Source organism: Ranitomeya variabilis, chromosome 3 (genome assembly GCF_051348905.1).
Source record: "Ranitomeya variabilis isolate aRanVar5 chromosome 3, aRanVar5.hap1, whole genome shotgun sequence".
Lineage (NCBI taxonomy): Eukaryota > Metazoa > Chordata > Amphibia > Anura > Dendrobatidae > Ranitomeya > Ranitomeya variabilis.
In genome coordinates, this window is record NC_135234.1 from 723,047,746 (window position 1) to 723,072,511 (window position 24,766).

The 24,766-nt window shown below is 42.7% G+C and overlaps 1 protein-coding gene across 11 annotated transcripts in view; it reads left to right on the forward strand.

The window, feature by feature from the left end:
* The window catches only part of PARP4 (poly(ADP-ribose) polymerase family member 4), a 318,181-nt gene that overhangs the window by 249,595 nt on the left and 43,820 nt on the right, over positions 1-24,766 (forward strand). For 10 of the 11 annotated variants that reach the window (XM_077298347.1, XM_077298349.1, XM_077298352.1 and 7 more), the window contains 4 exons: positions 2,361-2,465; positions 5,142-5,234; positions 18,585-18,650; positions 20,672-20,764. In XM_077298347.1, the coding sequence (XP_077154462.1) occupies positions 2,361-2,465; positions 5,142-5,234; positions 18,585-18,650; positions 20,672-20,764 (357 nt within the window). The remainder of the gene's footprint in view (positions 1-2,360; positions 2,466-5,141; positions 5,235-18,584; positions 18,651-20,671; positions 20,765-24,766) is intronic. The other variant, XM_077298356.1, reaches the window with a different exon arrangement.

Here is a 24,766-nt window from a genome sequence, read left to right on the forward strand (position 1 = left end):
AGAGAGGGCCGCCCATCAGAACTCTGACGCCGGGCAAGGAGGGCATTAATCAGAGAGGTAGCAAAGAGACCGAAAGGTAACCCTGAAGGAGCTGCAGAGTTCCCAAGCATGGAGACTGGCATATCTGTCAATACGACCACAATAAGCTGTACACTCCATAGAGGTGGCCTTTATGGAACAGTAGGCAGAAAAAAAGCTTTTACTTATGCACAAAAATTGTAAGGCTCGTTTTGCCAAAATACATATGTGAGACTCCCCAGATGTATGGAGGAAGGTGCTGTGGTAAGATGTGACCAAGATTTAACTTTTTGTCCACAAAGGTAAACGCTATGTCTGGTGCCAAATTAACACAGATCATCACCCCAAGAACACCATACACACACTGAAAAATGGTGATGGCAGCATCATGCTGTGGAATGTTTTTCGGCAGCAGGGACCGGGAAAATTGTCCGAGTTGAAGGGAAGATGGATGGTGCAAAATCCAGAGATATTCTTGAGCAAAACCTGTTACAGTCTGTCAGTGATTTGAGACTGGGACAGAGGTTCACCTTCCAACAAGACAATGACCCAAAGCATACTGCTAAAGCAACACTCGTGTGGTTTAAGGGGAAACTTGTAAATGTTTTGGAATGGCCTAGTCAAAGCCCAGACCTTAATCCAATTGAAGATTGCTGTTCACCAGAGGAAACCATCCAACTTGATGGTGCTGGAGCAGTTTTGCCTTGGGGAATGGGCAAAAATCCCAGTGGCAAGATGTGGAAAGCTCATAAAGTCTTATCCAATGCGACTTGCGGCTGTAATTGCCTTAAATGGAGGTTCTACAAAGTACCGACTTTAGGGCGGTCAATAGTTATGAAGTGAAGTTTACAGCTATTTTGTCCTATTTGTTGCTTGCTTCACAGTAAAAAGAAAACCAAATGTTCACAGTTGTAGGCATGTTCTTTACATGAACTGATGCAAACCCTCAAAAAAAACCCTGAAATTCCAGGTCGTGAGGTACAAAAACACAAAAAATGATAAGGGGGGGGGGGTGAATATTTTTGCGAGCCACTGTATTTGTTAGCTAAAAATCCTGATTATGCATTCTCTCAGGCTGGCTGTCATAATAAAGCTCCTCTTTACTACTACCTCTAAAGATCGGTCCTGTTTGCAGTTTGCGCTGGTCCTGTTAGCAGTAAGAACTTTAGAGGTAAAATCCTGGCACCACCCCATGACATGTCGCGGATGCGATAACGGCCATGTGGTGCTGCCACTATAGATGGTGCGCCCCTGTTTCCTGGCAATTTCTCTCTTATAAATTAAGACCTCATACAATACCAGAAAATGGTGTCTGGATATTAAGGCATTTTGAGGTCTGGTCGTTAAAATAAATGTCTCCAGGTTTATGCTTCCATATCTGAGGACAGAGCTGTATCAATTACTTGGATTCTTGCTTTAGTTTTGATAAAAGTGTCTTATCAGCTTGAGCCTTGCTAATACTCTCAATGATGAGTTCCTGCTATGTAGTCTATAAGCTCTGCCTAGCCAAACCTACCCTATCTATTTGACAGTTTTTGGACTATGACAGTTTTCTGCCTATATTCATTGCAATCAACATGAGAGATGTGACTAGACTGAGTTCCTCACTGAGAAGACTAGAGCATAAACCTATGACACTTTAAGTTGTTAAAGCCTTTGATGTCAGTAGTTACCTGCCTACCATCTGCGATCCCTATAGTTTCTGTATATTATGATAACAAACTTGGATGTTAGATTTGTTTTGATTGTGACTAGAGATGATGAAATCTGCCAAGATTCAAATTTGCCAAATTGCTTTTTTTTTTATAGAAAAAGACCATTTGCATCAAAGTTATTCTCTGCGAATTGAATGCACCTTATTATGCTCTAGAGTGGGGGAGGTTTAGACCCCAGAGCTTAATAACTTTAGGAAAAAAAAAATCATTCTTACTTCACTTCTCACCTGTCACTCTGTCCCCTCCGTTCCGGTCTCAGCACCTCTTCTTTTCCCCAATCTTTTTTGACCTCATCACTCCAGTCCAAGACTTCTGGCCTGTCAATGCTTCAGGCATTACTGCTCGCCGTGCCATTACTTCCCTTTTCTGAGTAACAAAAAAATCCACATTATGGAGAACTCAAACTTTCTTTTAGAATTCTATGAGAATTACATTCCATTAGAATAAATTTGCTCATCTCTGATTGTGACACCTTAGACCTTGTTTGGCATCAAAATGTCCAAGGTGACCAGACAATGTCCGTGCGAGCTTTTGTTATGTGTATGATTTCTGTAACTCCTAACAGATCTGTATAACATGAATTTATTATACCTTATAATGGATACTATTTTATTAATTGGATTCCAGACAGAACAAAGAAGTTCATCATTGTTTGGTTCCACCGCTGCCCACGCAGAAATCCCAAGATTGCCGGGTTTTCAAGTTGGTATCCTCCCACCTGCGCTCCCCATGGTATGTATGTGTGTGCTCACATTATTTCATACATTTCTCTTACATTTTACAGTAGCAGGACAGCTACAAAAATTACACAAAAGCACATATTTAGCTAGAACGGAACGAGCAGAGAAGATCCCACTCCATTCAGGACAGGTCAGAGAAGCAGCTGAAAAGCACAACGGACAGCGGCTGCTGAGGTTTTTTTCATTGATTTTATCAAGTGGTACAAGATTTAGCAGAAAAAAATGATTCCTCAATTTTGCTGGTGAATGAGCCGTTCTACAAAATCTTGTGCCCATTCAACAGTTCATTAAAAAAAAAAATGCCGAATCTACCCACCACAGCAGATTTTGGCCTCACCATGGCTGGCCTTAGCCTTAAAATAGTTTCCATTAAACACAAGGGTTTCCGAAAAGGATGTTGCACTAGTAAATACAAGGTCAAAACTCCATCAATATATTCAACACCTTGGGCCCCAACCCAATATATTAAATTAATGAGAGGGACAAAAGAGTATATTAAACCATATAAGGCCTCTTTCACACGTCAGTGTCTCCGGTACGTGTAGTGACAGTTTTCTCACGTACCGGAGACACTGACACACGTAGACCCATTCAAATGAATGGGTCTATGCACATGTGCGTGTTTTCACACGGACCGTATGTCCATGCTGAAAACACGTAGACATGTCCGTTTTCTACCGGCAGCACGGACCACAATACGGACAGCACACGTGCACACGGAGAACAGTGTGCACTCTCCTCCGTGTGCATGTACCGAACGCAGGAGAGACAGCGCTACACTAAGCGCTGTCCCCCCCGCATGTGGTGCTGAAGGCAGAATTCATCTCTTTTCCCCCAGCGTTCGTTGGAGAGAAGAGATGAAAGATCTTTTTTTTTTTTTTTTTTTTTTTGGGGGGGGGTGAAAAATAAAGTTTGCATGTGCGTCCGCGTCCCCCCCCCCAGTGCGCCGCCTGGCCCCTTGCCGCAGAAATACTCACCTAGCTCCCGCGATGTCTCCTCTGTCCTCTCCGCGCCGGCAGCTTCTCCTGTGTGAGCGGTCACGTGGGACCGCTCATTACAGTCAGAGAATATTCCCCTGACGAACGCTGGGGGAGAAGAGATGAATTCTGCCTTCAGCACCACATGCGGGGGGACAGCGCTTACTGTAGCGCTGTCTCTCCTGCACGGTCCGTGTGGTCCTCAGGCGGCACACGGGCGGCACACGGATGCCGCACGTATGTGCCAGTTGAGCACACGGACATACGGACACGGATATCTCCGGTACCGGTTTTTCCGGTACCGGAAATATCAGGACGTGTGAAAGAGCCCTAAAACATTCTTTTATTCATAGAATTAAAAATTGTTTGAACAAAGTAGCACTACCAAAAATGCAGGACAAAATGTTGGGCGATAAAATGAAGGCATAGCCGAGAGAAAATGCCAAATAATTGCACATAGAATAATGATAAATACCTGTGCTACATATTATTAACACATAGTGTGGTAAGTTACCTAAGGGTTAATGCTTGGGGAAGTATAAAGCAATAAATGCAGGAAGGACACTAATACGCCAGTGCAATGAAAAGAGGGTATGTATAACAATTCAAGAACTCCATCTGATGTGAGAGACTCGCGCGAGTTTCTCGCATCACATTCGCAAGCGTGACCGCGGCCATAGGCTGATGGGAGTTGTAGTTCCATCAGCTGACGCCTGTGTTCGTAGGTAAACTTTTTTTATTTCCGGTCACAGCTGCGGACTCAGGCTGTCATCTGACAGCAAGGGAAATGCAGCGCTGTGACTGACGGTAATGATTTTATCGCTGATCAGAGCTACCAGTGTTTCTTGCACTGTCATGCAGATGACAACAGCATGAGAAACACTCGGTGTTCAGGGTGCCGAACCCGAACAGTAACACGGACTTCCTAGTGAAGTCCATGATCCTCCGTGCCCAAACAGTAGGTGTTCGGTACAGACCACAAACTTTACTGTTTGGGTTCGCCCCCCTCTAATTAGGAGGCATAAGACTGGGTTCATTTAGTATTTCTATCACAAGCTAAGACTGCACTGCTTGGTGGCAGCAGCATTAGACCTCACCAGAACAGACGTCCATGGATTGGCCGTGTTGGGGATCTCAGTGACGTTGGTGTCCAGTTGTCCGTGTTTGTGCAGACTGTCAAATGAAAAGTTACTAAGAAATTCTACAGGAAAATTACACCTACACTGAAGTTATCCTCTGTGAATTGAATGTTCCTTGTTATGCTCTGGGGTCTTTTCAGATGGGAATAGTGTTTTTTATCCTCTCACCGCTCACCTGTCCCTCTGCCCCCGCAGCCACCATCTGGTCCTCTGCACCTTTTTTCCCTCTTCCCCCATCGTTCTCTATCTCTCTGGCCTCTTCACTCCAGGCTAGGACTTCCATCTTGATTATGCTTTGGACATTACTGTAAGAAATACGTATTCCGGAGAACATAAATTTTTGTACAATCCGATGAGAATTCAATTCTACTCAATAAAATTTGCTCATCTCCGATTGTGACTGCGTAGACCTGGTTTGGCATCAAAATATCCAGAGTGACTACACAATGTCCGCGCGAGCTCCTTCCGTGCTCTTGTCATGTGTATGATTTCTGCAAATACTAATAGATGGATTTATTATACCTACTTATCAAAGTTATAACTGGATTACAGGCAAGAGGACGTTCAACGCTGTTTGATAAATCATATCTGATGGTTGATTTGCCAAGTTATCTACATCGTGTCCCCCCACCTCCTCCCCCCGTGGTATGTATATTTGTGCTCATTGCTTCATACGTTTCTATCACACTTTACAGCAGCGGGACAGCTAGAAAAAGAACCCTGAAGGTGATATTTAGGTAGAGCGGAATAAGCAGAGAAGACCCCACTCCATTCAGGACAGGTCAGAGAATCGGCTCCATAGTGGACCTCTTTAGGCAGCAGCTGTGAGGGCTCCTAAGGGTAAGACCAAACCGAGTGGCATTGCGACAGGTGCAAAACAGCTGAGATTTATTTTCATTCATTTCATCAAGGGGCGCAAGATTTAGCATAATAAATAAATATTCCTCAATTTTGCTGGTGAATGAGCTGTTCTACAGAATCTGGTTCCCCTTCAACAATTCATTTTAAAATGCCACAGCTACCTGCCACAGCAGATTTTGGCCTCACCATGGCTGGCCTTAGCCTTAAAATGGATTCCAATATGGGTAAGGGCCAGCTTTGCCAAGGCCTGTGGGAGCCACCCTTCTCCTCACTATCCTAGAGAATGGTATGGATTGTGACATGTTTTGGGATTCCCGGGCACTGGGCTCCAAACCTCTGATAGCGAGGGACACTAAATGTGAGGTTTCTTGGTTTTGCAATTTTTTTTTTTTATGTAATCTGTTATGTTGGAATTAAAGATCTTGTTGCACCAACCAGGAGATGATGACCCCAGTTCTCACACTGTATTTATAACCTAGTGCAGTTATGTTGCTGTAGATTTTATAATTGTATAAACTTTTATCACCAGGAGAATATCACTACAAGATTGGTAACCCTGCTGCTAGGAAATTCCACCACGCCCCTTCACCGATTGGCTGCTTTCTGCCAGTGTACACACATGCTGCCAATCAGTGGTGTGGGCGGGGTTATACAGAGCTCAGCATTCAGAGAACTGTTTGATCTGCAGTAGAGAAAACGGTTGTAATAAAAACTGCAGCAACCAGTAAAGTAAAAACCGAGGCCTTGATTCATCTTTTTTTTTAAGGCACTGTTTTATTTTTTTTACTTGTATTTGCTAACGTTTTTTGCGCCAAATTCGTCACAATGGTGCACACGATTCTCAAATTTTGTGCAAAATCAAAATTTCCCTTTTTCCTCTGATCAAACATTTTTTGCAACTTTTTGATGAAAAAAAAATTGAATCTTTTTCAAAATGTCGCCAAAAATGAGACTTTTGCTGGATGTGCATGAAATCACTGCAGGGAGGGTACTGGAGTGGAGTTAGACCAAATTTTACCACTTTTTAAAAATTCACAAATGAAGAATCAGGTGAAACATCTTGAACGCTAAACCCTGCCCTCAAAGCAAAAAAACAAAAATAAACAGGTGAGCAAATAGAAAATAGACTTTAAAAAAGGCGCAAAATACACAAAATTATACAAAAAAACTATGCACAGGCAACTGTAAAGTGCTGCAGAATATGTTGGCGCTATATAAATAAAAAGTATTATTATTATTATTATTATGAATTGGGTCTCTGCCCCTACATTATGCTGCTCTCAGATGGGGGATAGCAAAATCTTGTTGACAGATGCCCTATAAAAGCGCTGTTCACTGCTGATTGTTGTCCTCACTTTACTGATTCCTTAGTAGCTTTTCATATAAGTCATAATTACTATGCTAGTGAACCCAATTGTTTCAATAGGTAGTAAGAGCCAAGTGATCTGATGATCGTAGGTTCAAGTCACTTATGGGGGCTACCAAAGTACAGTGAAAAGTGGAAAAAATACATTTTTCAAAATATAAAAATAAAGAAAAGTTAAAATCATGCCTTTTTTTCCAATTAAAAATAAAGGAGTAAAAAAAAAAAAATAAAAAAATACACATGTTTAGTATTGTTACTTCCATAAAAGTCCAATCTATAGATATTTAAAACGAATTAACCTGATCAATAAACGACCAAAATGGTATAAATAAAAAAAACATTGGCTCAGGGAGCAATTAACAAGTCCTCATATAGCCCTATTGACCAAAAATTGAAAATGTCACGGGTCTTGGAAAATGGCTACACAAGTGACATTTTTTTTGTTTGTTAGTTTTTACAAATTTCCAATGTTTTTACCCTTTAATTAAGAAAAAAAAACTGCGTGTTTGGTGTCTCAGTAATTGTACTGACCTGGAGAATCATACTGCCAGGTTGTTTTTACCGTATGGTGAACATGGAAAATAAAATGAAAAACTAAAAACAATTTTGGAATTTCACTTTTTTTTGCAATTTTGACGCACTTGGAATTTTTTTCCTGCTTTCCAGTGCATCACATGATAAAACTAATGGCGTCAGTCAAAAGTTCACCTCGTCTCACAAAAAAAACAAGCCCTCATATGGCTATATGGACAGAAAAATGAAAGATATATGGCTTTTCCAGAAGGGGGGACGAAAACGCAAAAATGGAAAATATTCATGTTGAGAATGGGTTAAATAGTTAACAGTGTGCACATAATCAGTCAGGTTAAATATATGTCATGTACAATGTATACTAACTGCCAAGTTACTTTCTAAGCAAAATGCATATAAACCGCAATGCACATGGTGATCAAGTTCTGAGGGAACAGTTGGGTGCAGGAAGAAAATGAAGTTCTATTCCTCCTGCAGCTGCTCGCTTCCAGTCTAGTAAACGTCACCTGCAGCTGTGAAAAGTCAGTGCTCGCTGTATTTACTATTTCTGCTTCTTGAGTGACATCTTACACATCATACGCTGCAGATCAGGACATGAGTGAAGGATCAGGGTTGGTGATTACAGTGCGCTCACTGTGTAGAGAGCACTGACTGCTCACAGTCTCAAGCTAAGCCCACTTGACTAAATATTAAAAACTGTTTAAACTGAATGTTCGCCAAAAAGCACACAAAATCCCACAGACCTTCTAATTGCACATAGTAGACTTCCCAGACACAAGGAAAACCACAAGTAACAACATGCAAAACCAGAGGCACATGAACAGGAGAACCCTATAATCTTCCCACAAAAGAAATTATCAGTGTCTCAGCACTTGTATGAGGAAGGTCCAGACATTACCTGCTGAACTTCTGAGCGCCAAATCCATGCAGTAGAATAGAAAACTGACATCATGTATGTATGACTGGTGACCAAAGGTCCTGGAAAAGGATGGCAGCTCGCCACCGGTGTGATGGGATGAAAAAGTGATGTTTTCTCTCTTCTCTTTCAGTAGCAGACATCATCCTGGGTTCATATAGTAGTTCTTCTATCACGAGCCACTTCTTGGTGGCAGCAGCAATAGATGTCACCGGTACAGACGCCTATGGATTGGCTGTGTTGGGGATCTCAGTGTTGTTGGGGATCTCAGTGTTGTTGGGGATCTCAGTATTGTTGGGGATCTCAGTGTTGGTGGGGATCTCAGTGTTGGTGGGGATCTCAGTGTTGGTGGGATCTCCGTGTTGGTGGGGATCTCCATGTTGGTGGGGATCTCCGTGTTGGTGGGGATCTCCGTGTTGGTGGGGATCTCAGTGTTGGTGGGGATCTCAGTGTTGGTGGGGATCTCAGTGTTGGTGGGGATCTCCGTGTTGGTGGGGATCTCAGTGTTGGTGGGGATCTCAGTGTTGGTGGGGATCTCCGTGTTGGTGGGGATCTCCGTGTTGGTGGGGATCTCAGTGTTCGTGGGGATCTCCGTGTTGGTGGGGATCTCTGCGTTGTTGGTGCCCAGTTGTCCGTGTTTGTGCAGACTGTAATTATAACTGATATGAAAAGCTTCTAAGAAATTCTACAGGAAAATTAGATGTTTACTGAATTTATTTTCTGTGAATTGAATATTCCTTGTTATGCTCTGGGGTCTTTTCACATTGGATAAAAAAAATACTATTCCTCTCACCGCTCACCTGTCCCTCCGTCCCCGCAGCCCACCGTCTGGTCCTCTGTCTGCACCTTCCTTTTCCCCTTTCCTCATAGTTCTCCATCTCTTTGGCCTCTTCACTCCAGGCTAGGACTTCCATCTTGATTATGCTTTGGACATTACTGAAACAAATCCGTACTCTGGCTCTGGAAAACACAAATTTTTGTAAAATTCAATGAGAATTCAATTCTACTGGAACAAATGTCCTCAGCTCTGATTGTGACTTTGTACACCTGGTTTGGTGTCAAAATGTCCAGAGTGACTACACAATGTCCATACAAGCCCCTTCTGTGCTTTTGGTGTGTGTACAGAGCTGTATAACATGCATTTATTATACCTACTTATCATAGTTATTATTGTATTAATTGGATTACAGGTAGGAGGAATTCCGACATTAATATTGCCAAGTTTTCAAAGTTTCCCCCCGCCGCCCCCCATGGTATGTATATTTGTGCTCACATTGTTTGATACATTTCTATCACATTTTCCAGTAGCAGGACAGCTACAAAAATAACACAAAAAGTGACATATTGATAGAGAGAGAGACTAAGAAGCAGAGAAGACCCCACTCCATTCAGGACAGGTCAGAGAATCGGCTCCATAGTGGGTCTCTTTAGGCAACATCTATGAGGGCTCCTAAGGGTAAGACCAAACTGAGCGGCATTGGTGCAGCCGCATAACAACTGAAAAGTAAAACGGACAGCGGCTGCTGAGATTTTTTTTCATTAATTTCATCAAAGGGCATAAGATTTAGCATAAAAATATTCCTCGATTTTGCTGGTGAATGAGCCGTTCTGCAAAATTTTGTGCCCCTTCAACAATTCGTTTAAAAAATGCCGCAGCTACCTGCCACAGCAGATTTTGACCTCATCATTATTATCCGTAGCCTTAAAATGGTTTCCAATTTGGGTAAGGGCCAGCTGTGCCAAGGCCTGTAGGAGCCACCCTTCTCCTCACTATCATGGAGAATGGTATGGACTGTGATATGTTTTAGGATTCCCGGGCACTGGGCTCCGAGCCTCTGATAGCGAGGGACACGAAATGTGAGGTTTCTTGGTTTTGCAATGTTTTCTTTCTCTAATCTGTGTTGGAATGAAAGATCTTTTTGTACCAACACGGAGATGACGTCCCCAGTTCTCACACTGTATTTATAAAAACTACAGCAACAGAACTGCACTAGGTCATAACTGTATAAATTATTTTATCACCACTGAATGTTTGCAAAAATGTAAAACCCAACAGACTTCCAAAATGCACAGGAGTAGTGATGAGCGAACCTGAACCCCTGGATGTTTGGGTCTGGCAAGTTCGGGCAAACAGTTAAAATAAGTTTGGTTCAGGTACCAGAACAGTACTTGAACTCCATTCACATGAATGGGAGGTACGAACATCCAGTGTTTGCCACGCTGTCATGTGCATGATAGTGTGTCAAACACCGCCTCTGATCGGCGGTAAGATCATTACAGCCAGTCAAAGCGCTGCGGCTCCCTCGCTGTCAGATGATAGTGTGAGCTGGCAATGGTGACTGGAGGTAAAGTTTACTTCCGGTCACAGACTGTTGAGTTTCCCTGTATTTTTGATAACCAGCCAGAACTGACAGTTGCGGACTGCAGCCCTCAGCTGTCAGCGTTAGAAAGGCTGGTTAACAAGAATAGAGGGTTCACCATGCCGTTTTTTTTATAAATTATTAAAAAAAAAACCTGGGGACGCCTCTATTCTTGATATCCAGCCTTGCTAAAGCTGACAGCTGAGATTGTAGCCCACAGCTGTCAGTTTTGCCTGGCTGGTTATCAAAACGATAGAGGAACCCACACCATTTTTAAAAAATTTCTTTATAGTGCAGGCAATACTACCATCAGCTGCCGCTTGCTCTCGCTGTTATCAGCGACAGCAGACATAGGCTGATGGGAGTAGTAGTCCCATCAGCCGACGCCTGTGACCGTAGGTAAACTTTTTACCTCCTGTCAAAGCTGTGGGCTCATGCTGTCATGATTTTACCGCTGATCAGAGCTACCAGTATTTCTCGCGCTGTCATACAGATGACAGCATGAGAAACACTTGGTGTTCAGGGTTCCTAACCTGAACAGTAACACGGACTTCCTAGTGAAGTCCATGATCCTCCGTGCCCGAACAGCAGGTGTTGGGTACGGACCCCGAACTTTACTATTCGGGTTCGCCCACCTCTAATTAGGAGGCATAACCCTGGGTAGGACTTCCATTTTGACTATGCTTTGGACATTACTGTAAGAAATCCATACTCTGGAGAATACAATTTTTTTGTAACATCCAATGAGAATTCATTCAATTCTACTCAAATAAATGTGCTCATCTCTTACTGTGACTGCTTAGACCTGGTTTGGCATCCAAATGTCCAAAGTGACTACACAATGTTCGTACTTTTGTTATATCATCCACCGTTGTGGATGTCATCTTTTGCACTACTTGGACGGACGTACCCCCTGATGAACCCCCGGTTTTCCCACGGGGGGGGAAACGCGTTGGGTATTATAGGGAAGCTTTCCTATGTGGAGATGTTTGTTAGTGGCCGGATTAATATCTGCAGTGCGGCTGGAGGACTTCCGTGTATCAGATGAAAAGTGGATATGGCCGAATGACTATCTTATGGAGAGGCCGGCTGTTGGCTGCATGCATCCGTAATGCCACTGGAGGACTTTGATTAAGCAGATGAGTATAAGTGCTTGCTGCGGCATAATGAATATGGTAGCTACACGGACTATGGCTGCCGGAGGACTGGTCTTTTGAAAAAGTTATTATTGAACTGATATCCCTAGTGCTTGTTATTAATCTGCGACTGCTGCAGCTGTTGGGATGTGGATGTCTTGATGACGATTGGATTGACATCCACAACGGCACTGAAGGTCTTCTATGGATCAGATAAGCCATGTCTTTATCATTTTTTTCGTGGATAAGCACCTTATGTGGTTGAAGAGCTGTTTGAACTGCATGAGCTGAGGCCATCTTAATGACTACTGGTTATACATCTCCCTGGGATAAGAACTTTTTTTCTTTTTGTTTCATTATACTCTGGGGTTTCCACTCTTTATAATGAATCTACTTTAAACGTAAACTAGCCAGTCTTTGAAAATTGGCTTTATATATTCTACATTGGCCGATATCACCACTGTGTGAGATCTATATACCAACATTGCTGTCATTTGAGTGGTTCCCCATAACTGAGATTTGTGCATAAATGGGACTTTAATTTTCTTTTCCTCTTTATTTGCCCCAAATAACTTTTGCTGGAGCTCCTTACTAAGGACACAAAGGCTGCGGCTTATAGGACTATTTTTCAGTTTTTTTGCTTGGTTTATTTTTCTTTATTTTTTCAATTATGTTTCATACATTTTGCTAATTTTTTATAATATGTTGTTTTTCTGGGTAAAAAATAGTAAGCCACCAAGACTAATAGAAGTGATACGCAGTGTGTTTTGAGTGGCTCTATTTGATGGATCTGCTTTTTGCGAATGAGAGAAGAATACCTTCCTTTCTATATTTTATAAAATGTTTAACATCTATTTATGAACATCCTACTAAGGGCCTATAGCCTGTTGGCTATATAATTATTTTTTGTTTTTTTGTTTTGTTGATTTTTCTATTTTTTTCATATTTGTTTATACTATTTTGCTAATTTTTTATAATATGTTGATTATGGTGCTATTGGGATTTGCCCTTATTGATCTGTATGGATAGGATATTCTACTTTTTGAAAGTATCAATTGGTTTATATGAACAGGATAATGGTATTTCTTCTTTTTGAAACCACGGACTGTACATTAATACCCTATTAAGGGTCCTCAGCCTTTGGCTATACTACTAATTTGTGTTTTTTTGCTTGGTTTGTTTTTTCAAATTTTTTCTTATTTCTTTTTGCAAACTATTTTGTTAATTTTTTATGTTAATTTTGGTTTTGGGTCAAATTGTATCTGTGACACTACCTTATAGGGACTGTAGGGCATTTGTAGGGCTAACAGGGCCAGCCTTCGTGGAACGGGGGTGCCAACCGCAGTAATTTAGGGTGCCTACCCCCGTAAGTAGGTAGTGGACGAGAGTAGGGTATTTGATAGGGATTATTTGTTTCTCCTATTGTCTATCTACATTGTGTAGTCCTCAATTTTAGAACTTTTTTGTTTTAACTTTATATATTAAAAGTTATATTTTAGGAATCCTTGTGTTGTGGTTTGGTTTTGTAGTCTAGGATTCCATCTATATATGCTCTTGGTTTTTTTCAGTACTTTTGTTATATGTATGATTTCTGTACATAATGACAGAATTGTATAACATTAATTTATTATAACTACTTATCGTGGTTATTATAGTATTGATTTGATTACAGGCAGGAGGAAGTTCATCGCTGTTTGGTTCAGCAGCTCCGATCCCAGAATTGCCAAGTTCTCAAAGTGGTTTCCCCCCGCCTCCGCCCCCCATGGTATGTATATTTGTGCTCACATAGTTTGATATGTTTCTCTCACATTTTATAGCAGCAGGACAGCTACAAAAATAACACAAAAGGTGATATTTAGCTAGAGCGGAACGAGCAGAGAAGACCCCACTCCATTCAGTACAGGTCAGAGAATCAGCTCCATAGTGGACCAACAGCTATGAGGGCTCCTAAAGGGTAAGAGCAAACTGAGTGGCATTGCTGCAGCCGCACAACAGCTGGAAAGCACAACGGACAGCGGCTGCTGAGGTTTTTTCCATTAATTTCATCAAAAGGTACAAGATTTAGTATAAAAAAAATACGGTATTCCTCGATTTTGCTGATGAATGAGCCGCTCTGCAAAATCTTGTGCCCCTCAACAATCCATTTAAAAAATGCCACAGCAGATTTTGACCTCCCCATGGCTGGCCTTAGCGTTAAAATGGTTTCCAATATCGGTAAGGGCCAGCTGTGCCAAGGCCTGTGGGAGCCACCTTATCCTCACTATCATGGAGAATGGTATGGACTGTGATATGTTTTGGGATTCCCGGGCTCCGAGCCTCTGATAGCGATCGACACTAAATGTGAGGTGTCTTGGTTTTGCAATGTTTTCTTTATCTTATCTATTGTGTTGGAATGAAAGATCTTTTTTTGCCAACCAGGAGATGACGTCCTCAGTTCTCACACTGTATTTATGAACTAGTGCAGTTCTGTTGCTGTAGTTTTTAAACCTGTATACGCTATTTTATCAGCAGGAGATTATCACTAAAGGATTAGTAACCCTGCTGCTAGTAAAATTCAACCACGCCCCTTCACAGATTGGCAGCTTTCTGCCTATGCACAGTGTACACAGAAAGCTGCCAATCAGTTGTGTGGGTGGGGTTATACGGAGCTCAGCATTCAGAGCACTGCTCAATCTGTAGCAGAGAAAATTGTTGTAATCAAAACTGCAGCAACCAGTAAAGTGAAAACCGAGGTGTTGATTCATCTTTTTTTAAAGTCCCTTTTTTCGCCTTGTGGTATTTTCTGAGGTTTATTGCGTCAAAATAAAACTTGGGCTTTTTTCCTTTCATTAACCATTTTTATGCCTTTTTGTTCAAAAAGTTGCAAAAAATGAGACTTTTTACTGGAGGTGCCTAAAATCACTCCAGGAGGGTACTGGAGTGGAGTTGGACCAAATTTTGCTGTGTTTTAAAAAATCACAAACGAAGAATTAGCCAAAAACATCTAGAAAAGCTAAACTCTGCCCACCAAGCAGAAAACAATGCTGCCCCAGCAGCATTGATATCCACAACACGACCATTCGTGAGCGTCTGTGCCGGTGATGTCTATTGCTGCTAATACCAAAAAGTCCAATGATCCTGTGATAGAACTGCTATACACCTGCTGGTCAACCCAAATGTCTCATGTGGTATCGTATCGTCCACAAAAGTCTGATCTATAAAAATATAAAATTAATTAACCTGATTGGTAAATTGTGTTAAGAGAAAAATAAATCTAAACCCCAGAATTGCGTTTTTTCGATCGCTGCTACACTGAAAAAAAATGCAATAAGAGACAATCAAAACATTGTATCTACCCCAAAATGGTATAAATAAAACCATCTGCTCAAAGCACTATAAACAAACCCTGACACAATGCCATAAACCAAAAATTGAAAATGTCATGGACGTCTGAAAATGGCTATGCAAGCAAAAAAAAAAAAAAAAAAAATTAATTTTTTGCCCCTTAAAAAAAAATCATAGGAATGATTAGTATCTCAGTAATTGTAAAGAGTTGGAAAATCATAATTCCAGGTTGTTATTACTATACGGGGTGGGCCATTTATATGGATACACCTAAATAAATGTGAATGGTTTGTGATATCAACTTCCTGTTTGTGGCACATTAGTATATGGGAGGGGGGAAACTTTTCAAGATGGGTGGTGACCATGGCGGCCATTTTGAAGTCTGCCTTTTTGGATCCAACTTTATTTTTTTCAATGGGAAGAGGGTCATGTGACACATCAAACCAAGCACACCATTGTTTTTCTTGTGAAATTCTCAATAAGTTTGAACGTAACTTTATTCTTTCATGAGTTATTTACAAGTTTATGACCACTTATAAAATGTGTTCCAAGTGCTGCCCATTGTGATGGATTGTCAATGCAACCCTCTTCTCCCACTCTTGACACACTGATACCAACACGGCAGAAGAAATGCTAGCACAGGCTTCCAGTATCCATTGTTTCAGATGCTGCACATTTCGTATCTTCACAGCATAGAAAATTGCCTTCAGATGACCCCAAAGATAACAGTCTAAGAGGGTCAGATTGGGAGACCTTGGTGGCCATTCAACTGGCCTATGACGACAAATCCACTTTCCAGGCCACCAAAATCTCCTGGTTTCCTATTTAGCTGCTATGCATCCTGCTGGCGGTGTCAGCTATAGTTCTGTCTTCGGCGTGTGAACCTGACACTGGTAGCTCTTGATTTGTCCTGCTGTGACCCCTGACTTGCCCCTTGTCTGTTGAATCCCTCTGTCTGCCCTTTTCCCAGCGTTTTCCTGTTTGTCGGTTTGATTCTCTGGTTTCTGACTTGGCTTGTATTCGGACTCGCTTCTTCCTTCTGACTTTCTCTTATCCGCTTCTGACCGTTGCTGAACCTCCTGGCTTGTTCCAGACCATGTGTACAGCTGATCCTTTGGTACTTCTGCCTCTGATTGTTTTTTGACTCAGCTTGTCTGACCACTCTCTCGCCACTTGTTGGCGCCTGTGCTACTGCTCTGTGGTGCTTCTCTGTGTACGCAGTCTCACTTCCCTCTCAAGCTCCCTCTGGTGGAGGTTGCACTATACTGCACTGCAGCAGCATAACAGAACATGGTAAAAAAAAAAACAAATACTAAAAACAATTTGGAAATTTCTCCACTCTTGGATTTTTTTTACCTCTTAACAGTACATAATATGATATGATAAAATGAATTGTGTCATTGAAAGGTAAAACTCGTCCTGCAAAAAAAAGAACATGCCCTCATATGGCCATGTTGACGAAAAAATATAAAAAGTTATGGCTTTTGGAAGAAGAGGAAAAAACGAAAGCCCAAAAGTGGAAAATACACACATGATCAGTCAGATTAAATATATGACATATAGTAACCTCCAAATAAATTAATTACTGAGGTATGTATGATCTGAATAAACCGCAATGCACATGGAGATCCCGTTCTGAGGGAACAGTTGGGTGCAGAAAGAAAATGAGGTTTTATTCCTCCTGCAGCTGCTCTCTTCCAGTCTAGTACACGTCACCTGGTGCTGTAAGCAGTCAGTGCTCACTATAAAAACTGAATGTTCGTCAAAATGCACGCCAAACCCCACGTACCTCCAAAATGCACATTGAAGACTTCCTGGACCCCCAAATAACAGCATGCTAAAACCAGAGGCACATGAACAGCAGAACCCTATAATTTGCCCACAAAAGAAATGATCGGTGTCTGAGCACTTGTATGAGGAAGGTCCAGACATTACCTGCTGCACTTCTGAGCGCCAACTCCATTCAGTAGAATAGAAGACTGACATCACATATGTATGACTGGTGACTAAAGGTCCTGGAAAAGGATGGGAGCTCGCCACTAGTGTGCAGGGATGGAAAGGTGATACTTTCTCTCTTCTCTTTCAGTAGCAGACATCACCCAGGGTTCATGTACAGGTGCATCTCACAAAATTAGATCATCAAAAAGTTAATTTATTTCAGTTCTTCAATACAAAAAGTGAAATTCATATATTATATAGAGTCATTACCAACAGAGTGATCTATTTCAAGTGTTTATTTCTGTTAATGTTGAAGATTATGGCTTACAGCCAATGAAAACCCAAAAGTCATTATCTCAGTAAATTAGAATACTTTATAACACCAGTTTGAAAAAAATGATTTTAACATCCAAAATATTGGCCTACTGAAATGTATGGTCAGTAAATGCACTCAGTGCCTGTGGCACTGCTGAGGTGTTATGGAAGCCCAGGATGCTTTGATAGCAGCCTTCAACTCGTCTGCATTGTTGGGTCTGGGATCTTCCTCTTGACAATGCCCCATAGATTGTCTATGGGGTTAAAGTCAGTTTAAGCGAGTTTGCTACCAATCAAGCACAGTGATACTGTTGTTTTTAAACCAGGTATTGGTGGACAGGTGCCAAGTCCTGCTGGAGAATGAAATTTCCATCTCCAAAAAGCTTGTTGGCAGAGGGAACCATGAAGTGCTCTAAAAATGTCCTGGTAGATGGCTGCGCTGACTTTGATCTTGATACAACACAGTTGACCTACACCAGCAGATGACATGGCTCCCGAAACCATCACTGATTGTGGAAACTTCACACTAGACCTTGGAATTCAAGGTCCCCGATTTTGGAGGAAGAGTGGAGAGGCACATTCCTATGGGTTGACCATGTTGGGGATCTCAGTGTTGTTGGGGATCTCAGTGTTGTTGGGGATCTCAGTGTTGTTGGGGATCTCCGTGTTCTTGGGGATCTCAGTGTTGTTGGTGCCCAGTTGTCCGTGTTTGTACAGACTGTAAATATAACTGATATGAAAAGCTACTAAGAAATTCTACAGGAAAACTACCCCTACTTTGAAGTTATCCTCTGTGAATTGAATGTTCCTTGTTATGCTCTGGGGTCCTTTCACTTAGGATAAAAAAAAATACTATTCCTCTCACCTGTCCCTCCATCCCCGCAGCCGCCGTCTTGTCCTCTGCACCTTCCTTCCTTTTCCCCTTTCCTCATAGTTCTCCATCTCTTTGGCCTCTTCACTCCAGGCTAGGACTTCCATCTTGATTATGCTTTGGACATTACTTTAAGAAATCCATACTCTGGAAAACACAGATTTTTGTAAAATTCAATGAGAATTCAATTCTACTGGAACAAATGTCCTCATCTCTGATTGTGACTTTGTAGACCTGGTTTGGTGTCAAAATGTCCAGAGTGACTACACAATGTCCATACAAGCCCCTTCTGTGCTTTTGTTGTGTGTACAGATCTGTATAACATGCATTTATTATACCTACTTATCATAGTTATCATTGTATTAATTGGATTACAGGTAGGAGGAATTCCGACACCAATATTGCCAAGTTTTCAAAGTTTCCCCCCGCCTCCGCCCCCCATGGTATGTATATTTGTGCTCACATTGTTTGATACATTTCTATCACATTTTATAGCAGCAGGACAGCTACAAAAATAACACAAACAGTGACATATTGATCTAGAGAGGAAGAAGCAGAGAAGACCCCACTCCATTTAGGACAAGTCAGAGAATCGGCTCCATAGTGGGTCTCTTTAGGCAACATCTATGAGGGCTCCTAAGGGTAAGACTAAACTGAGCGGCATCGGTGCAGCCACATAACAGCTGAAAAGTAAAACGTACAGCAGCATAAGATTTAGCATAAAAATATTCCTCGATTTTGCTGGTGAATGAGCCGTTCTGCAAAATTTTGTGCCCCTTCAACAATTCGTTTAAAAAATGCTGCAGCTACCTGCCACAGCAGATTTTGACCTCATCATTATTATCCCTAGCCTTAAAATGGTTTCCAATTTGGGTAAGGGCCAGCTGTGCCAAGGCCTGTAGGAGCCACCCTTCTCCTCACTATCATGGAGAATGGTGTGGACTGTGATATGTTTTAGGATTCCCGGGCACTGGGCTCCGAGCCTCTGATAGCGAGGGACACGAAATGTGAGGTTTCTTAGTTTTGCAATGTTTTCTTTCTCTAATCTGTTGTGTTGGAATGAAAGATCTTTTTGTACCAACACGGAGATGACGTCCCCAGTTCTCACACTGTATTTATAAAAACTGCAGCAACTGAACTGCACTAGGTCATAACTGTATAAATTATTTTATCACCACTGAATGTTTGCAAAAATGTAAAACCCAACAGACTTCCGAAATGCACAGGAGTAGTGATGAGCGAACCTGAACCCCTGGATGTTTGGGTCTGGCAAGTTCGGCCAAACAGTTGAAATAAGTTTGGTTCAGGTACCAGAACAATACTTGAACTCCATTCACATGAATGGGAGGTACGAACATCCAGTGTTTGCCACGCTGTCATGTGCATGACAGCATGGCAAACACCGACTCTGATCGGCGGTAAGATCATTACAGCCAGTCAAAGCGCTGCGGCTCCCTCGCTGTCAGATGATAGTGTGAGCTGGCAATGGTGACCGGAGGTAAAAAAGTTTACCTCCGGTCACAGACTGTTGAGTTTCCCTGTATTTTTGATAACCAGCCAGAACTGACAGTTGCGGACTGCAGCCCTCAGCTGTCAGTGTTAGAAAGGCTGGTTAACAAGAATAGAGGGTTCACCATGCCGTTTTTTATAAATTATAAAAAAAAAAACCTGGGGACGCCTCTATTCTTGATATCCAGCCTTGCTAAAGCTGACAGCTGAGGGTTGTAGCCCGCAGCTGTCAGTTATGCCTGGCTGGTTATCAAAACGATAGAGGAACCCACACCATTTTTAAAAAATTTATTTACAGTGCAGGCAATACTACCATCAGCTGCCGCTTGCTCTCGCTGTTATCAGCGACAGCAGACATAGGCTGATGGGAGTAGTAGTCCCATCAGCCGACGCCTGTGACCGTAGGTAAACTTTTTACCTCCTGTCAAAGCTGTGGGCTCATGCTGTCATGATTTTACCACTGATCAGAGCTGCCAGTGTTTCTCGCACTGTCATACAGATGACAGCATGAGAAACACTTGGTGTTCAGGGTGCCGAACTTGAACAGTAACACGGACTTCCTAGTGAAGTCCATGATCCTCCGTGCCCGAACAGTAGGTGTTCGGTACGAACCCCGAACTTTACTATTCGGGTTCGTCCACCTCTAATTAGGAGGCATATCCCTGGGTAGGACTTCCATTTTGACTATGCTTTAGATATTACTGTAAGAAATCCGTATTCTGGAGAATACAATTTTTTTTGTAAAATCCAATGAGAATTCAGTTCTACTCAAATAAATGTGCTCATCTCTGATTGTGACCGCTTAGACCTGGTTTGGCATCAAAATGTCCAGAGTGACTACACAATGTTCGTACTTTTGTTATATGTATGATTTCTGTAAATAATGACAGATCTGTATAACATGAATTTATTATAACTACTTATCATAGTTATTATTGTATTGATTTGATTACAGGCAGGAGGAAGTTCATCGCTGTTTGGTTCAGCAGCTCCGATCCCAAGATTTACAAGTTCTCAAAGTGGTTTCCCCCCGCCTCCGCCCCCCATGGTATGTATATTTGTGCTCACATAGTTTTTGATATGTTTCTCTCACATTTTATAGCAGCAGGACAGCTACAAAAATAACACAAAAGGTGATATTTAGCTAGAGCGGAACGAGCAGAGAAGATCCTACTCCATTCAGGACAGAGTGGACCTCTTTAAGCAACATCTATGAGGGCTCCTAAGGGTAAGACCAAGCTGATTGGCATTGCTGCAGCCGCACAACAGCTGTAAAGCACAACGGACAGCGGCTGCTGAGGTTTTTTTAATTAATTTCATCAAAGGGCACAAGATTTAGCTGGTTTTGCTGGTGAATGAGCTGTACCACAAAAATCTTGTGCCCCTCAACAATTCATTTAAAAAATGTCACAGCTACCTGCCACAGCCGATTTTGGCCTCAACGTGGCTGGCCTTACCCATATTGGAAACCATTAAGGCTAAGGGCCAGCTGTGCCAAGGCCTGTGGGAGCCACCCTTCTCCTCATCATCGTGGAGAATGGTATGGACTGTGATATGTTTTGGGATTCCCTGGCACTGGGAATAGCGATTGACACTAAACGTGAGGTTTCTTGGTTTTGCAATGTTTTCTTTATCTTATCTATTGTGCTGCCATGAAAGATCTTTTTTTGCCAACCAGGAGATGACGTCCCCAGTTCTCACACTGTATTTATGACCTAGTGCAGTTCTGTTGCTGTAGTTTTTAAACCTGTTTGGCTATTTTATCAGCAGGAGGTTATCACTAAAGGACTAGTAACCCTGCTGCTAGTAAAATTCAACCATGCCCCTTCACAGATTGGCAGCTTTCTGCCTATGCACAGTGTACACAGAAAGCTGCCAATCAGTGGTGTGGGTGGGGTTATACAGAGCTTAGCATTCTGAGCACTGCAGACAAAACTGTTCTTACCAATACTGCAGCAACCAGTAGAGTGAAAACCGAGGTCTTGATTCATCTTTTTTTAAAGTCCCTTTTTTCACCTTGTGGTATTTGCTAAGGTTTAAAATAACACTTGGGCTTTTTTCCTTTCATTAACCATTTTTATGCCTTTTTGTTCAAAAAGTTGCATCTTTTTCAAAATGTCGCAAAAAATAGCTATGTCGTTGGAAAAATATAAAAAGTTATAGCTCTTGGAAGAACAAGAGGAAAAAACAAAAACCCAAAAATGGAAAATACACACACTTGATCAGTCAGATTAAATATATGACATGTATGACATGTGTAGCGCCCCACTGCCGCAGGGCCGAGGGGTACCCGGTACCGGGCCTCTGAGTCTCTGCTCTGGGGTTGTCACGATGGCTAGACCCGGTCCGTGACCCTGCTGAGGGGCGTACAATGAAGGTAGAGGTGTAGGAGGGTGTTATCGTGCTGTGCAGTGCAGGTCGCAGTAAATAACGAGGACACCAGGTTGCAGTCTATTTACCTCTTTACTGAAGGTCTCACAGTCCTCAGTCCGAAGTACGGGTAACCAGGCTGCGCAAGTCCGGCTGGTCCGATGGCACCTCCAGAGTTCCCTTTGCAGGTGGAAATCTGTGCCTACCTTCTAGCGCTTGTGTGTTGTAGTCCTCCCCTGCTGAGCACCCCGGGATAGTCCCCACAACTGTTGTGTCTGTTTCTCGTGTTCCCTCACAACTCGATTCTGATGTTCTTCTTCTTCGTCCCCCCCAGATGATATGGCTAGGACACACCCGTATGACGGGTAGGCTCGGAGCTCTTCCGGGACCCTAGAGCCACCCCTCTCCAAATGTTGCCCCCTATGTCTTCGTAGGTGATTTAGGTGAGACAGCCAGCCTATAACTCACTGCCCTGCCGTAGGTTTGAAGTAATGCCTAGAGCTCTATACTTCCTCGGCGTTCCGGCCACCGGTTATTTGCGCCTCAATAGGATGTTGCCTCGGTCTAACAGCACGACTCCTACTGGTATTTCTCCTTGTTGCGTTGATCTCGTTTCTCACTCAGCACAATAAACCTCGCTTCTTGTCCTTTCTTGGGGTACCGCCGCTATATCGTGCAGGCGCGCTCCCGTAACGTTCTCTCTGGTTGCTAGGCCTCTGTCAGGATCCCACCCCTGACAGGGACCCCTCTGAATCTTCCCCTACAACACCGTCTGCCACAAGGTGTTGCCTGGTTCCAACCCAGTCAGCTTTCTGTTCTAACTTCCTGCCTAACCCCCAGTTTTACCAGACTGTGAGGAGTGGCCTAATACATAGAACCCTTAGCTCCCCCTGGAGGCCAGACTGTGAAGTGTATTGGTGTCTGTGATACCTGGTCAGATGAACTCCTTCAGTGCCATCAGACGTATCATAGTCCCCCTTTAGTGGCGGAGCAACAGTACTGCAACGACCAGGACTCTGGGGCGCTGCACATGTAGTAACCAACAAATTAATTACTGAGGTATCTATCTATGATCTGAGTAACTTGTTAAGCAAAATGCATATAAACCTCAATGGACATGGAGATTCCATTCTAAGGGAACAGTTGGGTGCAGGAAGAAAATGAAATTCTATTCCTCCTGCAGCTGCTCTCTTCCAGTCTAGTACACGTCACCTGGTGCTGTAAGCAGTCTGTGCTCGCTATAGTGAGCGCGCTGTATTTACTATCTCTGCTCCTTGAGTGACATCTCACACATTATATGCTTTAGATCAGGATGCCAATCAAGGATCAGAATTGGCGATTACAGTGCGCTCACTGTGTAGAGGGCACTGACTGCTCACAGTTCCAAACAATGCTCACTTGACTAAACATTAAAAACTGTTAAAACTGAATGTTCGCCAAAATGCACGCAAAACTCCACATACCTCCAAAATGCACATTGAAGACTTCCTGGACCCCCAAATAACAGCATGCTAAAACCAGAGGCACATGAACAGGAGAATCCCATAATCTGCCCACAAAAGAAATGATCAGTGTCTCAGCACTTGTATGAGGAAGGTCCAGACATTACCTGCTGCACTTCTGAGCGCCAACTCCATTCAGTAGAATAGAAAACTGACATCATGGATGTATGACTGGTGACCAAAGGTCCTGGAAAAGGATGGGAGCTCGCCACCGGTGTGCTGGGATGAAAAGTTGATGTTCTCTCTCTTCTCTTTTAGTAGCAGACATCACCCTGGGTTCATATAGTAGTTCTTCTATCACAAGCTAACATTGCACTTCTTGTTAGCAGCATTAGACGTTACCGACACAGACACCCATGGATTGGCTGTATTGGGGATCTCAGTGTTGGGGATCTCAGTGTTGGGGATCTCAGTGTTGTTGGGGATCTCAGTGTTGTTGGAGATCTCAGTGTTGTTGGGGATCTCAGTGTTGTTGGGGATCTCAGTGTTGTTGGAGATCTCAGTGTTGTTGGGGATCTCAGTGTTGTTGGGGATCTCAGTGTTGTTGGGGATCTCAGTGTTGTTGGGGATCTCAGTGTTGTTGGAGATCTCAGTGTTGTTGGGGATCTCGGTGTTGTTGGGGATCTCAGTGTTGTTGGGGATCTCATTGTTGTTGGGGATCTCATTGTTGTTGGGGATCTCAGTGTTGTTGGGGATCTCAGTGTTGTTGGGGATCTCAGTGTTGTTGCGGATCTCATTGTTGTTGGAGATCTCAGTGTTGGGGATCTCAGTGTTGGAGATCTCAGTATTGTTGGGGATCTCAGTGTTGTTGGGGAGCTCAGTGTTGTTGGAGATCTCAGTGTTGTTGGGGATCTCAGTGTTGTTGGGGATCATAGTGTTGTTGGGGATCTCAGTGTTGTTGCGGATCTCAGTGTTGGGGATCTCAGTGTTGTTGGGGATCTCAGTGTTGTTGAGGATTCGTGTTGGGGATCTCAGTGTTGTTGGAGATCTCAGTGTTGTTGGGGATCTCAGTGTTGTTGGGGATCTCATTGTTGTTGGGGATCTCATTGTTGTTGGGGATCTCAATGTTGTTGGGGATCTCAGTGTTGTTGGGGATCTCAGTGTTGTTGGGGATCTCAGTGTTGTTGGGGATCTCAGTGTTGTTGCGGATCTCAGTGTTGGGGATCTCAGTGTTGTTG